Source organism: Nothoprocta perdicaria, unplaced genomic scaffold (genome assembly GCF_003342845.1).
Source record: "Nothoprocta perdicaria isolate Ctin4 unplaced genomic scaffold, notPer1 scaffold_310, whole genome shotgun sequence".
Classification (NCBI taxonomy): domain Eukaryota; kingdom Metazoa; phylum Chordata; class Aves; order Tinamiformes; family Tinamidae; genus Nothoprocta; species Nothoprocta perdicaria.
In genome coordinates this window covers 537,343-555,174 of record NW_020455545.1, presented here as the reverse complement: position 1 = coordinate 555,174, position 17,832 = coordinate 537,343, and the positions used below count along the sequence as shown (strand labels likewise).

The window sequence follows — 17,832 nt, the reverse complement described above, 5'->3', positions numbered from 1 at the left end:
GAAGGAAAAGATGATGGATTACATTTGCCTGTGGGTAACAAGGCTTCCTACAAGGAGAAGCTGCATAGGCCCTGAATAGTTAGACATCTACAATACACAGCTTGAGGGMTAGAGAGACAAAGAGTCTGGTCCTTGGCAGAAATTTCAGCTGTAAAAAAAATATTAATTAAAAAAGAGGAAGGAAAACCGGATGAAAAGTCACAAAATGTCTTTTTTTTACATAATTTTTTTCTTTTATTATTTTGCTTGGCTTAAACAGAGTAGGCCAAACCTCAATTTCTTCTGTAGTCTTACACATTGCAGAAATAATGCAAGTCCTTCTGGTTTGCAGGAATTCTTCCCCCTTGCAACATGAGTGCTAATGAAAGCAGAAAGTAACAGCCAAACTGCACTGAGGAAGTGTGAAAACAGCTGAAAAACTTTCATTTGAAAAGGGATACAAACAAAACTGCATTTTAATAAAATGGTGAAGTATATTTCCATGGACGACTACCATAAATATGGGATTTCTCTATATTCAACATTCAATAACACTGACCTTAGGCTTAGAAAAGCTCCGCAGAAGGGAGGTAGAATTCCTCCACCTTCTCTTTAAAGAGACCTGGCAGGCTCTGAATCACTCAAGCTAGGTTTTATTGCAGCCTAATGCTGAAAGTGTGAAAGCTCTGTCCTGTTGGACAGAAGAAACTAAAATCCAGGTGCTAGGCAGCCAGGCCCTTCCCTGCTCTTCAGGTATCCTCACCTTCAAGCTTGCTCCACGGCTAAGTATTCTCAGTGGGTTTTCAAGATACAGACCCACAGATCAGGCCGCAGATCCCCAGGAAAGCTCTCCTCTTGCTCTGAAGCTCCTGCCTGGGAAGTGCAGAATTGCTGCCAGCTGGGCAGGCCCTTCCCCAAGGAAAGCTGGGAAGCGCCCTTCCCTGCGGAAGGTGGCTCCTGCAAGCAGGCAGGCGAGGCCCTCTGTGCTGTCACGCCAGGGAAGCAAGCCCACGGAAAAATGATCCTATCCATCACAGCAGCCCAGAAGAGCATCACAATTTATGTAATAGTTCATAGATCAAAAGTGTCAGAATATGTTCCATTYTTTCTTTTTTTGCACTTTTATGAACTTCAGGCTATTTTCTGTCTTGCCTGACGTACTACTTGAGCGAAAGCTAACAAGGTATTGAATGAGAATTCATTAGCAGCTGGTCAAGTGTAAACAGTGCATCAATCATTTTTATTTCCTTAGCATCAGCAATTTTAATTTCAACTCTGGAAGAAACTTTGAAATATATCACATAAAATAGCGATATTTGATGGTATGGTTTTAGATTCCCAAGCTTATTGGAAAAAGGTCAGTACAACATAAAATGGAGCTATTCTTTATATATAACCAACAAACCTAATTATAAAAAAGTAATGAAGCTTCCTCAGCCAGAGCAGGTGGAAGATCTACAACCTAGGCTAGAAGAAATCCATCGGTGTGTAGCATAAAGCTCCTCTAGAAGTGGTAGAAGAATCACAAGGCTGCCTACTTGGCTTATATTTACATGGCTTCTGTACAGTATTAARCAAATGTATATTGTGGCTTTTCCTATATTCCAAAAAAGAATAATCTCAAATAAAGTTGTCCAAAAGTGATTAATTTATCACTGAAGAACCCACTTGGATGTAGGGCTGTCCTTGCAAGGATCACAGTTCATTTAACTATCTCAAGTTGACCCACAGTCACACAAATAGCAATTCCCTAGACTGCTGTGGAGGGCACTTCCACTTAGCATTATTTTAACCATCCACCCCAATTTTCCTCTGGGACAGTGTGGAAAATCTTGTTAAAAGTTACTTTGTATTTACTGCCTCCCTTTTATGCACTAGCCAGCTATTCTGTTAAACAAAGAAAACTAAACTTATTTTAAAGCATTGTGCTGGCTGTTTATCACCACCTTCTCATCCTGATTCACAATCATCATAACATTTCCTGTGGCATCTTCCTGATTATCCAAGTTACGACAAGACTGATGGATAYATCACCTAGTTCATTGCCATTTTTCTTAATAACTTTTTTTATTGGTTTCTTTTGACTTCTCCTTCAATTCATRATTGAAATTCTCGGATGCCCCTTCTCGGATGCTCCCTTCATGCAGATGGTGTGTTTTCTGCAGCAGAACCTCTGTGCTACGAGGAGCGAGCAGCCACCGTGGCCTAGGAGCTGCATATCAAAACCTTCCTCCGGCCATGAGCCAGCGCTCCAGGAGGGAGGCACCAGGCTCAGGGAAAGGACACGGCTCCCGCAGCACCACAGCTGGGAATACCAAGGGCAGGATCACATCCCAGCTGTTGGCAAGCACTGCCTGACTCACCGGCCAGCCTACAGATCTGTTTCAGATATATGCACGCTCTATACTGTAATTACAAGTAAGAACATGAAAAAAAACTTGCACTAGCTGTCAAAACAAAATCTAAAAGAACTAATGCTCCTAATAACTACTTCTTCAGGCTTCTTGCTTTATTTCATTAATTTGCATTAACTCCTTGGGCTGGTCATAGTATTCCACTGAAGCTGTTCATATCTAAATAAATACCAAGCAAATAATTTGAATATATGACCTTCTACCAAATGGTACTTTTTCTCCAGACAGGGAGGAGCCATACATCTTACCAATTTTTGTGAACATAGAGAAATCTGAACTGCATCACTCACATCAGCAGTATCAGTGCTGAGAGCAGAATTGCCTCCCCTCATGCTGCAGATGACAACTCCTGTTAATAACATTTGCCTTTCCTGGATATGTTCAAAGGAACGTTACCTGCATCCCYAACTTCAGCCCTGCCTTCTTCAACTCACCAGGTGCGTAACACCTATGTTGTGACTCCAGAGCTGCTGTGAGGACATTAGCCATGTAACTTTGGGAATATGGCAGTGAAATTCTAGGTGTATTCCAGGGCAGAGGTCTTCAAATGCTCCCATAAAGACCCCACAACGTCCCTCAGAGAAAAATGCAAGCGAAACACTAACGTGAACATGCGAATACCACTGCAGGAGGAACGGAGGAGAAACATAAAAGTTAATGGTGTGCAAAAAGCTTCAGCTCTTTCAGTATCCTCTGCCTAGCAATCCCTGGGCGACATGCAGGGGCAGGCAAAGCTGCAAGGCCCTCAAAGATGGCACAGGTGAGACCTCCTGTTGAGACCAGCTTTCTGCTCCTCCGTGACAGTTTTGCTCAGCAAAACAAGGCCAAGGCACTGGGGGAAACAATCTGCTTCCAGCAGTAACCACTGGAACCTAGTAACCTCCTACTCACCCCCCGAAAACYGAGAGCAGCGAAGCAAACATCTCTCTCAAAGTAGAAACGATGCTCTTGCTCATTTTCATCAGCTCCCAACAGCTGCCAGCTCTCCTTTACCTGGACACAACTCACCAGTACCACAGATTTACCAGCATAAACATTTCGCTATAACATCATCAGGAATTATAAATATTTCTATAATTCTGTTCAAACAAAAGTATCTTTCAAGGAGGAGCTTCAAATAGCTTTGAATAGCTTTAATTAGAACAGCTATTATAATTGAAAAAAGACAGACAGCTTTTAGGACTAAAAGACCTTATTGGTTACCATCACTTCTTAGATATTAGCTAAAATAACATTTTAAAGGAAATACTATGAAATACTATGAAAGGCCTCCAAAGAGAAACGCAAAAAAACTATTTCTGTTTTATCCCAAAGAAATAAAGGCCATGTTGAAAAATGTCACTCGGTGCACCTGATTTTTCAGAGCAGATGGGCTTGCCCATAATTTCACAACATGCTGCTGCTGGAGTCTTAGCTACTTCTTCAATTTAACCAATGCACAGATAAGAGATATTATCTGTTGCAAAGGATATAACCACACAGTTAATGACAAAGGACATGACAATTATTATCTGCAACAGTGTATAACATCATTCCATTTTAGACAGGTGGGTTATAAGGAATCATTAATCATACTAAGAGAAGTGATTCTGCAAATTGCTGAACTTCTGTGGCACTCGGRCTACCTTACAGAAAACAAGAAACAGTGACATAGGATGGATGTCCAGTGTCTGGGCCTATTTTGCCTATTTATTAGTATAAAAGAAGTAAACAATGACAATATATTACTAATTATATTCCATAAAGTTCTAATATTTCTATTAATAACTAATATTTCTGATTAAAATGTAGTCAGTAAGACAGTACCTGTAGACCCTCCTCAAAGTTCGACTCTGCTCAGTAAAAATAGTCACAGCGACGACTGCATTTTTACCCCTTCATGCTTTTGTGCATGCTTTTTGATGTTCTCTTTCCTGTAAATAGCAGTTATCACTTGAATCACAAAAAAGATCCCATTTCAAAATAAAATTCAAAATTCATTTTGTCTACAGCTGTTCAGAAGTGAGCAGATATAAAACTGACAATAATCTTGTCAGCATCAGTCAGCACTTCCTGAGATATCCCAGCGTGTTTCATTGGGGAATCTTGCTTCCGCATGTGCACAAGTGAACACAAGAGGCAGCTGGCTGAATCCAGGAAATTAGTAAGCCTATTTGTTTTTTTTTAAACCTCCAATTAGAAAGAACAAGTTTTCCAAACACTTGAAATCCAAAATAACAATAAACCAACTTCCCAGTCAAATATAGCAAGGAAACAGTCGTAGACTGGAAAAAGAGAGAGTAACATTGTAACCAAAGCGAAATATTTTCTGTTTGTGTGCATCTGCTCTCACACGTATACATTGCACATTTGTGCACATGCACAGTGGACAAAACAGAGCAAAAAATATGGCCTTTTTTGCCCTATTAAGAATACTAAACGAATTTCCAGAGACAGACTTACCATGACCTCCAGTTTCGCTTTTCATTAACATCTTTCAGGAACGTGCATCAATTTATACTCCTTAAATCTTCTTATTTACATGGATTTCAAACTGATCATTAACTTTCCTTTCTTTTGCAAAGACCTTTTGTTAAGTATGTTCGGAACAGAAGAACGGGGGATTTCCTTTTCTAGATATCTCTATTTACACAACAGACTAACAATAGTTTACTAACAATATTAAGCTTTAAAAAGAAAAAAAAATAGATGCATTACTACTTAATGGAAAAGATAATCCCAGATTATTGCTGGGGGGGACTCCACAGCCCATCTGGGCAACCTGTGCCAGAGCTGAACCCCGCTCACAGGCAACAAGGCCTGGCTTAGGTTCAAGCGGAACTGCCTGTGTTTGTGCCTCCTGCCTCTGGCCCTGCCTGGGAAACACCGAGGACACTCCAGCTCTCTTGGCTCTTTTCCCCCTTCGGAAGATCCTCCAGGAGCCTCCTCTGCTCCTAGCTAAGGGCTCCCTGCCCAGCCTCTGGAGCCCAGGCTGCCAGCATGCGCACGCAGCTCGTCCAGCTGGATACACACTTAGCAATGACAGCCTTTCAGAGAAGAAGTTCAAACTAGTCATTTTGGCTTGGGTTATAAAAATACCTTTCCTTGTTTTGCTACAAAGCTTAGAGAAAGGTTGAGTGTGCTCTTAATTTGTCCATAATATTATTTTTTCCATTAAGAACTCCCTAAACTATCAAATATCGATCTTTTCATAAGAAGTGTTAGGTAGACTAAAAGTAAATACTTTCTAACTTCACAGGAATGACTTGTAGAATAAATTTGGTCCACAAAAATGAGCTGTCATAAACAATTAAAACAAAAACAAAACAGTATAAATGCCTGCTGGAGGACGGGACTCCGTATACTAGCATTTAGGATAATAACAGAAATGGCATCCCAACATTCAGAAAAATGATCAGTCTTTACTGTCCTTGAGAAAATAGGAAATCGGTCTCACATAATGACAATCATTTTGCATAAACAGCGAAAAAATATTGTAAATTAAAGAGCTAGCTAGATGTTAAGTAAACAAATCCTTCTAATATTTATTTGTAAGGCTTGTTTATTACCGTAATCAAGGATTTATTTCATCTTGGGGAGAGAGAAAACACCACTTCATTGAAGGTTCCCTGAAAAAAATATGAGTCTTCAGCAACCTAATATATTTGCAGCGCTGTCAGGTATAGCGAATACAAATTACTGCCTATCCTTCTGAATCATCCTCTGCGGAGCCACACGGCCTCATCGCCCTATATTACTTCAGTGCAGGCCTTAAGTAAGGATTCGATTAATCCTGGAATAGCTTGCCTCAGAACTGCCAAATGAAAAACAGGGCTTAGGAACAGAAAAGCTTTCATTATCTTTGCCTAGTTCCTGTGCACAGATCCAGGTTCCTGCAAAGTCTGCAATGCCATAAATAGTCAGGTAAATTTAGCTGCAGCTTACTTGCCAACTATAAATCTATTTGTGAATTCACTAGATTACTTCCACCTTTCAAACACAAGAAATCTTTTTTTTTTTCCTGAACATTTCATATTCAATTTCTCTTTAAAACTATATGTTTGGCAAAGGTAACATTGGAAAAATGATTTTTAATTTCCCCAGTACTGCATATAAAACACAACAACACCCACCATATGGGAGCTCAGAGTCAGCTAACTGAAGCCTTGCGCCGATGGCGGCAGCAGCAGATCCGCGTTCCTGCAGAAACGCCAGCATAATGTGCCATAGGGGCACTAATTTTACTCAACACCTTTTTTTTTTTTTTTTTTTTTTTCTGAAGACATTATGCTCAATAGTCATTAAAAAAGACCCTAGGTAAGAAAAATCGGATAGACAGTTACCACCCACACATCACACACTCAAGTTTATACAGCTTAAATTTTGCTGTATCCAACTCCTCTAGAAAAAACTTCTTGCTTCAAGAATTTTGAATATGAAGAACACAGTAAAGTGCGAGCATTCAAACTCATTCCACTTGCAGAAGGACATGCAAACACAGACTCTGTCTGTAGATATTCCTGTATGAAATACAGGGGGAGAAAGGGAATTTCATGGGGTCAGTTAGTTCACCCTCTGCTCCAAGATGTAATTAGCTAAACAGGAACAAACCACGGCAGATGTTCAGCTATCCTGTTCCTCAAGATTTTAACTAGCAGTCAGTTCTCACTCTCCCTTGTTAGTCTAGTCTAACATGAGACACGATACCCATGATACCGATAGATGATGTGTGGACTGGATATCTGGCAAGATCTCTCAAAACAACATTTTAAATGCAYGGCATCATAGCAGCTTTGTATAGAAAAGGAAACAGCAGCTGGCAGATATTGAAATGAGCAAGACTTAGAGTAACTAGAAAAATGCATTCATAAAGGAAAGTATACATTCCAAACACATTTTTAGCATATTATAATAATRCTGCCAACAAATAGCTCACTACCTCCCCTTCCAAAATATCAATACAAATTGCCCCAAATAAATGTAATTAAAAATGGCACATGCTACGTTTCCTGAAATGGTTCTTGTTTTATGAAGCCTATGAAAAGGTTGATGTGTTTGTTCATTTGGTTGGTATGTCTTTTAAAGCATTAAACATTAAACATTTTAAACATTAATGTTTTCAACATTAATGATTCTGCTAGGCAAAGTGATGTAGAATAAGGCCAGAAGCCACSTGCGAGGAGCAGAAGACGGGGACCTTTACAGGGGTGGAGAAAGTCGGCTTTGCAGTAAGGAATGGTGACAGATGTGAAGAGAGACCACAGCGTTTTTGCTAGTTTCCTTACTATTTGATTCATACACATCACGGTAAGGGATTCAGTTTTGCCTCCTAACATTATACTTAGGAAGTGCTAATCTTTTCACATTCATATTGCTAAATATTAGTAATCATCTAGTTCTGTACCTGTAACACATGGATGAAAAGAGAAATCACTCCCAATAACTGCAAATATCTAACAAAGTGCTGGGCAACTCTTTAAATTAAAGACATGAAACGTTCTCTTTTTAAGCTGAAAAACATTTTCTTCAACCTGAAACAAGTCTTTGGGGACACTTTTTGCAGTCTGCAGAACTACCAAAATGTTCCCCGTGAGCAATGAAATGAAAAATCCACTGCAAGAGTAAGTAGCTTAAATGAGAGATGCACTGCACCACTGTGATTATAAACTGAAGTGTCTTGTCTTCTCTCTGCCCAGGGAAGTGGTAAAACCTTCCGCAGGAAGCCATAAAGCACAGGTSAGATGAAGCCTGCGGAATCTCAGTGTCCATAAACTTTGAACGTTACCCTAAAAAGGCAAGGCACTGTACCAAAATGGTGTCATCCAAAAGAAGCACCAGAACACAAGCCCCAGTTAAGAAACAGAGATCTTTCAAATCTACAATGAGTGTCAACGAAATCACAGCCCATGAGGACTGGCACACAGCATGCCTTCCAAGCTCAGCTAAGAAATAAACACCCAACCCATGTCCATAGTAAGATGAGAAACAGAGCCACAATATCATGCAGCGATCTTTCAAAAGAACTAGAGAACTGGAGCCCACAAAAGCAGCCACCATCTCACCAGTGCCTCCTGGCTAAGCAGCACCCACTCCTCCTGTTCGCAGCCCTGCTGGTCCCTGGTGTCTCTCTCTTGCCTGGGGGTGTAAAGAGAGAGCTCAGGCAACACAGTGGGTGTTGCTGCACCCTGATGTATTCAGAGCTTTCCATTTTGAAGGCTGAGCAGAGACAAGACACTAGGCTGGGTGTGAGAGAATGCAGTGCAAGGGATTGCTCGTACAGACCGTTCTGCTCCACGCACTGTAGTAGGTTCCAACCATTGATAAACCATCCAACTTCACAATAGTCATTTGTGCTACTCGATGTCCTGGAATATAAACATATTCCTTAACAGTATATACCTATCAATAAAGTTCAAAGAGAATAGTAATAATACCCAAATAATCCAGCAATCTCAAAAGAAAGATTGGTGCTTTCCAGAAGAATTTTAAATACATTTGCCCCATTTTGTGCTTTACTACTTGCCTGAGTTTCTTGTGAATAGAAAAGCTTAAGCTTCTTGGAGACAGAATGGGTCTTTATTAGCGTAAATAACATTTTGCTTGAATTTCCGTCACATCACCTCGGTGTGATACAGCCTCTGTGAAAAGCAGCCACTTACATAAAAGGCAGTAACTATTGAAAAGATGTTTTTCCTGGCTTTCAGAGACAACTCTCAAGTTTTATCATTGACATCAATAGGCCCTTGATTTCACTTGATGTCCTTGAGGCTTATTTACGGACTTAAAATAATTGAGAAATAAAAACAGAACATCTGGGAACAACAAAAGCTGCATCCCTTGCACTGTTTCAGATAGATGGGGGAAAATCATAAGTTCTTGTACATTTGTTTAAGCACTGAGGGCTAATTTCAGGAACAGGACTTCGATGACACAGAACTCGGGCAGAGTTTAGGCACTGAAGTCCTTGGGAATAACCCTGCTAAAACTGAAAACTGCTCCCAAGAACATACTAYTCCTCAGCTAAGAAAGCAAGAGAGGTGCCCGCTGCGCTGGGCCGCTTCCGCCTTCCGTCCCGAGGGCTGCCCAGCGCTTCCCACGGGAGCGCGCTCCCGCCTCCCATGCCGGGCACCGCCACTTGAAAGGCTGCTGGAGAAGCTGCTTAGTGGTGTCCTCTGGGAAGGATGGCCCCGCACACATGGTCAAGCATCAATGCAGGCCCCATCCACCTGCAGCACTCCAAGGTAAAGACTCAGCAGCTTTGGGATGTCACCAGTGCCAGGGCAGTGTGCTCAGCCTCCTGGTAAAGCAGCTGCTACAGAAGGATTTGCCAAGGTGTAGCAAGTGTCTCTTGTGCTTTCGTGTCTTCAAAGCAATATAGCTCTCACTAGCAACACCCAGGCAGAAAGAAGTCTTAAGAAAATCCATCGAACCAATTTACCAGCAAGAAATGACCACTACATACCTGAAGAAATAAATATATATATATATATATTCCAATCAACTGGATATTGCAACTCACAAGAATGTCTGAGAACTAAAATGATACTTTCTTCCACTTTAAAGGAAGAAAAGGACTTTCCTCCTCACTTCCTTCACCTGTGTCTTTACCATCTTGTTCAGACACTTTTCCTTCAGTCTGATTAGAAGAGCTGCTTCCTGACTCTCTCAAGCTTACACTTCCAGTTGGACAAAGGATCCTTCACTTCCCCATATCCTGCAGTAGGTAATCCTCAGAACATGGTTCTTTTTGAAACAGAAAACACAATCCCAATTTTGTTCCAAGAGGCCAACGATTTAAGATTACATGACTTATAGTCATTCAGTCCAACTCTGGCAAGACACAGAATTCCACTGAAGGGTTCCCGCAACAAACCTGTAATGATCCGGATTGCTAAGCACCACATTCATATCCTGCATGTTCCCTGCTGCTTCCAATGAGGAATTCCTTATTAAACTTTCAAGCCTGCATCAGCAAACCACATCYACCCTAGAGCAGACATCTGCTACAGACAGCTGCTGCAAGAAGGTATCGAAGACCAACCTCCCCAGCTAACCATAGCTAAAACGTTCCACATAGCTGACCCATACGTAGAGCACCACTGGAGAGGTTCAGGACACTTGTTCCATCCAACAGAAACACCATAGATAAATACTGAGTTAAAGATGCTCCCTTTTTTTTTTTTTTATTTTGTATCTGTTTAGGGACTGAAACAACAACTTAAATTCACAGATAATGGAATAAATCACAGAATGGTTAAGGTTGGAAGGGACTTCTAGAGATCATCTAGTCCAACCCTCCTGCTCCAGCAGGGACACCCAGAGCATGTGGCACAGGATGCCATCCAGGCGGGTTTTGAAGACCTCCAGAGAAGGAGACTCCACAGCCTCCCTGGGCAGCCTGTTCCAGGGCTCTGTCACCCTCACACTGAGGAAGTTCTTCCTCACATGCAGATGGAACTGCCTGTGTTTCGACTTATACCCATTACCCTGAGTAATGTCCCTGGCCACCACCAAGGAGAGTTTGGTCCCTTCCTCCCTACACCTGTATTTTTTTCCCCAAATATGATGAATAAACTTGAGAAAAGACCAGCAAGTAAAGTACCAGGGAAATGAAGAAACCTCTAGGTTACCTTAATCCTTAGCCTTCATTTTCCTAAGGAATGAGGCAAAACTGCCTCATCAGAACAGCCTTGGAYGAGGTAAGCAGGAAGACTTACAAAACAGAAAGGAATGTCAGCTCCAAAAACAGAAACAAATGGCTGCATCACACAATTATCCTCGCAGTGTGGCAGATGAATCAATTTGACATATATTTAGATAAGAACAGTGTGCTTACAGAAACAGTTCCAGAGAATTGTTGATGATGATATTAACAATATGTACCCATRTTAATAGCACCCAGCTCTACATTTTTTCATGTAACAATGTAACTGCCAGACATAGCAAGTGCCAAATAAGTACTTAAATTTAACAGTAATTTTTACAAAGCAATGAAACTCTATGGCTTTGCAAACGTCTCCCAGTGAAGAACAAAGGGCCGCAGGACAGCGGGGCCTGGAGCGCCTCTCCCTGAAGGAGATGTGGGACCGGGAGCCGTTAGCCGGGAGCAGAGGTGGCTCCTGGGGGATCTTAGCAAGGATTATGAAAAAGCTGCATGGAGAGCGTGCAAATCTGCGAGAGTTGGACTGTCCTCAGTGCTTCCAGGGCCACAATGAGAGGCAGTGGGCACAAACTGAAACACAGACAATTCCACTTGAAGCTAAGCAACCCTAGTTTCCTCTGAGGAGCACAGGCTGCCCGGAGCGGTTGTGGAGCCCTGCTCATTGCAGATGCTCCAAGCCCAGCGGGACACGGTCCTGGACAACCTGCTCCAGCTGCCCTGCTTTGAACCGGGTGGCTGGACTGGACGGTCACCAGAGGTGCCTTTCATCCTCAACTATATCCTGTGAATTGACTTACAAGCATGACAYGTGGATAAGATTTAAGGTTTTATTGAACAAGTCTGAGTTTCTAATTTAGTAAGATAAGCCTTAACTTTATGCTCTTAGATCAAACATAGTATTGTGAACATTCTAATTAGAGAAATGGTTGAGGTTGGAAGGGACCTCCAGAGATCAGCCAGTCTAATTCCCGTGCTAAGCAGGGAGCATGTGGCACAGGGTCACATCCAGGTGGCTTTTGAGTATCTCCAGAGAAGGTGGCTCCACAACCTCTYTGGGCAGCCTGTTCCAGTGCTCTGATTATACAACATGGACAGATTACTGACATTTAAACAATTACTACATTTAACACATTACTACTTACATTTAGACAAGTTGTTGCATCCTATAGGAACAAAGATAAAACTTTAGAACTGCATTCCTCAAACTGTAAGAAAAAACTAGGAAGTTAAATAACGAAGAAACTCTTGTCACTGATCTCACCTTGTTACTTCCATTCAATACATATCTATACTACAATAGGCTTTGAAACAGATATTTAAAAAAATAAAATAAAAATATGGTTACCTACGTTATTCATGTATTCAGAAAGCAGGTCTTGGAGAGCTTGGCGGATAGCATTGCACTCTGCAATGATGCGTTCTCGATGGAAGTCCCGTGTGCAGGAAGAATCTGCTAGCAAAGCAGCTCCACTAATAATAGCTTCCAAACGTTTCTCCAGTGATGGTCTTATTTTCTCTTCATTCACTACGAGAGGATCCAGGACAATTAAATTCTGGAAAATATTAGAAGAATAGGTAAGAAGAGTCATCTCCTTGAAGTCTCTGCCTTAGCATGACCCTTATCTGGTCATGCTAAGGCATGTAAGGCACCAGTGAATTTGGTTCTCCCCACTGTTTAGGTCATTTGCGCACAAAGCCGAGCTCTCTCTGCCCCTCCAGTGCGACCTGTTCCAACTCAAGTCTTGTTATCAAATCCTACCGGTCTCACCCCAGTCCTAGGGCGGCACTAGAGCTTCCAACTAGAGCTGGTGAGCACCTTATAGAACAAGCAGAGCAAAGGCTCAACTCCTGCAATGGTCACGTTGGCATCTTCTCACTACAACTGCCTTCTCTCCAACTTCTCTCCCTGCCTATTACTTTTATTGCATCAGACTCAAGAATTTCATCCTCTCCTGATAGCCCTTTAGTCTCTCCCACATCTATCTTTTCCTCTTCCAAAAGGCATTTCACTTCTCCTGGAGGCAAAAATGTTATTTTTCTATACTGACAAATATGCACGCATCCTTACCACTGCATTATCTGACTACCTGGGCTACCAATTTTCCTAGTACCCCATTCTGAAACAGGAATCCATTCCTCTCATTTTGCAGGTAAAGAAGAGAGGCACAGAGAGCCATGTTCAAGGATCGTACAGAAGGTAGGTGTTAAAACAAGCAACTGTGTAGCACCTTCCCAAGGTGCAAGCCAGCCCTCGAGCTCATTTTGGAGTTGTGTCACTGAAGTATCAAAAAGTATTTCTGCTTTTGTTCACACTCTGTCTGTCTATACTTCTTGAAAGTCACCCACATTCTCTGCGTACAATAGTGAGACTGTCTTGTGCACTTACTTTGTCAACCATTAAAGAAAAGAAATGCCTCAAGATACTCAGCTCATAACATCTACACATAAATATGCCACTGCGTGTCTGATGGTTACTACTCAGTACTATTGCATCTTTTATCCAAGTATTTCAGACGAGAGAGGCAGTTTTGTCTGAAAACCTGTAGGCAGCCCAACACCTTCAGCATTCGGATTCTTGGAGGCCAGGGGCACGTCTGGATTTAACAGAAAAACAGCACTGTTTGCTCCTAGCTGAGAGATGTTATGTTGGATTAGATGAATGGCCCAATTCTGTTTATTTTTAGTCTAACATAAACTGACTGGGGCAGAAAGTCACTGCTGCTACTTTTAAAAGACTGAATAGGCAAAGTGCAAGTAGCTTTAGTTCTACAGTTTGGCTTCCAAAGGTCCCAGGTAGAAGCAGGACCTATTTGGACCAGCTGTGATAAAGCCACAGAGAGCAAGTAAATTTATGCTCCAGCCCAGATAGTCTTTTTTAATCAAACTCAACATCTGAAACTGTTGTAAGGGTCCAGATCACTAAGCCTAAATTCCATGCAAGTCTATTTGCATATTAGAGCCATTTGGTGGCCCTAAACTTTCAAAAGAAATATTAAAAAGTAAAACTACAGCATATAKCGTTAAGTGGAATTTATCTTTCTAGTTAGTGTGATAATTTGAGGTACTGCCTAGCCTACAAAACTCTACAGAAAGTGCTGTATTACAGCATCATGAGATAAACAGCCAGAAAAGGGGACTTCAGTAACTTTGAAATTCTGCTGTTTGTTTCTAATAACAAATCCCATTGCATTATGTATGAGTTGGAGAAAGGAAGTCTCTGTTATGGGTTCAGTCCCCCTATCTTTTTCAAAAATAGATAAATAAAATGTTTTGAAACAGCTGGAAGATTCTCCAACAAAACTACCCAGAAAAACTGGATTTCGTAATCCAAATATTTTTGCTTGAAGAGGGTCAAGTRGAAAAGGTTGAATAAATGGCCCCAACCCCAAGAGACTAATGTCCATAAGAGGAGCTGCTTCTCTGCCAGGGAACCCCCGCACACTTGAGTCAGTGCAGCCAACAGTTACGTGTTTCCATTTGGAAACAGAAATAAGCATTTATGTAGTGCAGTTACATTCCTGTTTCTTCCCTCACTAGTCTTCTGATCCATGAAAAAGAGGAATTATAGGTATCCAGAAACATAGTYGTATTTCCTGACATTTGGGGCTCACTTAAATGGTTTATATTTTGGGGCTCATACGTATAGCTCCTGTTTATGCAGTACTTAGCTGGGGAGCGATTGCTGTGCTGGAYGCCACAGCCATCAAAGAGCAGGCAGCAGAGGGACGAGCTGACAGCGGAGCCGGGCACCAACTGCATTTCGCAGAGAGCTCTCTCCACATTCTTAAGCTTCAAAACCACTGAAGTACATTTGATAAGCTGCACCTACAAGCTCTTTAACGGCTCTTAATAAGGCTCTAAACATTTGGCATTACAATCCAATGTTTCATTATGAATGGTGGTTATATGGAACCTTTAAGGAAGTCTCGAGAATYCTACTGATCGAACTAGTCTATTTTTTAGCAGTGGTTTCCTTACCTATAAATTCATATTTGCTTTCATGCTACCAGCACTGGCAAAGCAGGAACGACATTAAAAAAACAGTCTAATATCTTGATAAGCTGCTTGATAYGTTTTCACACTATAAGCACTTAATGAGATTTGTTCCCAATGGACTATTTAGTACATAAATTTATATCATGGCACTGTCTTTGAGAGAACAAGTTAGAGCAAAGGTTATTCTGGGTCCTTAGTCAAAAGAACTTTCTATAAATAAAGTGCAACCATTTAATTCATAAAATCATTTTTGTAAGTTAAATGTTCTATAAATTGTGCTTTATCTAACATATACAGCTTCAGCTCCTACCTCTGTTACCAAAGTAAAAACAAAATTAAAATTCAATACACAAATAACATTTTGTTAAAGTCAGGCTTGTATATTCCTCTATTTCTGAATAAAAATAAATTCAATGGGAAAAAATCCATTTCATTATTATCCCAATTCCAATTTGAATTTGAAAACAATATTAAATTTAATGTTWTCAGAAAAAAATGTTTACTAAGATGGCATAGCTCTCATATAGTCAAAGTGATTTAATTTGTGGTCATCATATATGACCACTTCACTGAATTTTGTTTAAAAAATATTTATTTATAATATAATATATAGAGAAATAGATATATGTTTAAAGAAAAAACAGGCAAACAATGGCTCTAATTGAAGTTACATTATTTATCATTCAGGGTTCCATTGTAATGAATGACATACAATGCACAAAATTTGAGTCCTTTCTTTCTCATCTAATAACGATCACTGATTTTCAACCATAACTTTAAAATCCAATGAAAGCAGCAATGAAGGATGAAATAAACAGTTGTAACCTGTTCTTTTGAGATAAATGCGTCAGAGATTCAACTTTGGCCATGGTCGAGATGTTTGTTTTGTTTAATAAAGTCACTACAGGAGCAGTACCATGCCTGGACTCCAATGCATTTTTTTTCCTGTTTTAATCAGTATTTTTAGGCAAAATCTATTATCACCTGTCATAACACCAACATACCTGAACATATGCCTGGAGTTCCAAGGATGGCATCTAATAACTGAGTCTTTAYAGGCAAAAAGGCCCTTGGTTTTGCTTGTGTGTTTTATCCCGCAGGATGCTGCGGGCCCACGCGCAGCAGAGCAGGAACGCAGGCTGCAAGGCCAGTCTCCCCGCGGCCACACGACAAGGAGCAGGACACTGCTGAGAGTCACAGGGGCCACCAGGACAAGCTCTGCACGGGGGCCTAGCTCAGCAAAGAGCTGACCGTCTCCAAGCCCTGGAACAGGCTGCCCAGAGAGGYTGTGGAGTCTCCTTCTTTGGAGATCTTTAAAACCCGCTTGGACGCAGCCCTGTGCCCYGTGCTCTAGGTGACCCTGCGTGGGCAGGGGGGTTGGACTAGATGACCCCTGAGGTCCCTTCCAACCTTAAGCATTCTATGAGTCTATGATTCTAAGCGTCTCCAAACCAATTAGTTCAAATCTAGTTAGGATAACAGTGATTATCATCCTCTGGTGATGCCTATTGTCATTTTTAAATAGAATTCATGACTTCTGCCCAGATACTCAAGGATTTGGTTCCATCTCCACCTTTAGTGACACTCTCACAGCTAATTCATGTCTGCTGTTCAAAAGAAGCCAAATATTGAACATTTATGAAGACTTAATTCTAAATTGCTTGGCAGGAAGTGATCCCTCCCAGTGAAATATTGCATCATCTTGCATCTGTCACTTACAACAATAGTTAAAATAAAAAGAATTAAATGACTTTTCCGAAATGATGCAGTGTTACMTGTTTACGCATTTACCTACCTCAAGCTCATCAAGGGCACTTCCTAGAGTAGCACTGCGAGATGGAGGTTGCCCCATTTCATTTCTGACTCCTTGGGAAGCATTAGAAATTACACTGAGAGCACTCTGTATTTCATTACAGATGGAGTCCTTGCTGGCTGTAAGGGATGCAACATCTGAATGTTCCAAACAAGCTGAGCATATCGAATGTAGAAGCGACGAATTTTCCTTCAGACTTGCACGTGCTGCAGCAATTTCATCTCGCTGATTGCTAGATTTCAAATCCTGTTGGCAAAAGAACAGGCTATATTTTTTCCAAGCATCTCCCAAGCATGCCTGTCTTAACAGGCAACAGAGAAGTGGGTGCAGATAGAGTTAGGCAAGAAATCCCRGGTTTGGGCTTTTGAACTAGTTTCCTGCGTTTACTTCCCTGCCCTTTCAGCATAAATCCCAATCATACTGTGGAAAGGAACAAATTATGAACTTCAGAGTAAACATATGGGTCAGCATCAGGATTGTAAGGAGCCTCCCAGCCCATCCTGTTTTACTCTACACAACCTACTCACTCTCTTTGTTGCATCCTGTCCTCTTCAAGAAAACTAGTATCTATTTGACAAAGGGTTTGGATGAAAGCAAGAATTAAATTCAGAGGTAAAGTTAAAAAAAAAAAAAGAAAAAAAGAAAAGAAAAGAAAAGAAAAGGGGGAAACAGCACATCAGAACAACAAAAGCCTGTGGCACTGCTTTCAAACAGCGAGACACAATGAAGAGTGAACGTCAAAACATGTGCAAAGCTGTGAGCAGCCTGCTCCAAAGCAAGCTGAAATCTTTCCAATTAACACCCTTAGCAGCACATCAGGCTCTCTATGCATTATTTACCAAAGCACCTCAGCATCTGCTTCTCAGTGCATAAAGTTTGTGACTGAAGAAAGTGATGTTGAATATTAAATGATCCTTTCTTTTCTAAGTCTCATTTATAGCAAGATACTCCTGGGACACAGGACTGGATCTTGCTTCCTCAGGACTCAG

The 17,832-nt window shown here is 41.1% G+C and overlaps 1 protein-coding gene across 1 annotated transcript in view; it reads right to left on the bottom strand.

Annotated features, from left to right (window-relative positions):
* The window catches only part of CTNNA3 (catenin alpha 3), a 314,978-nt gene that overhangs the window by 212,884 nt on the left and 84,262 nt on the right, over positions 1–17,832 (bottom strand). Inside the window, exons 6-7 of the mRNA XM_026042683.1 lie at positions 16,826–17,089; positions 12,384–12,587 (exon numbers count right to left, since the gene is read on the bottom strand). Coding sequence (XP_025898468.1) covers positions 12,384–12,587; positions 16,826–17,089 — 468 coding nt within the window. The remainder of the gene's footprint in view (positions 1–12,383; positions 12,588–16,825; positions 17,090–17,832) is intronic.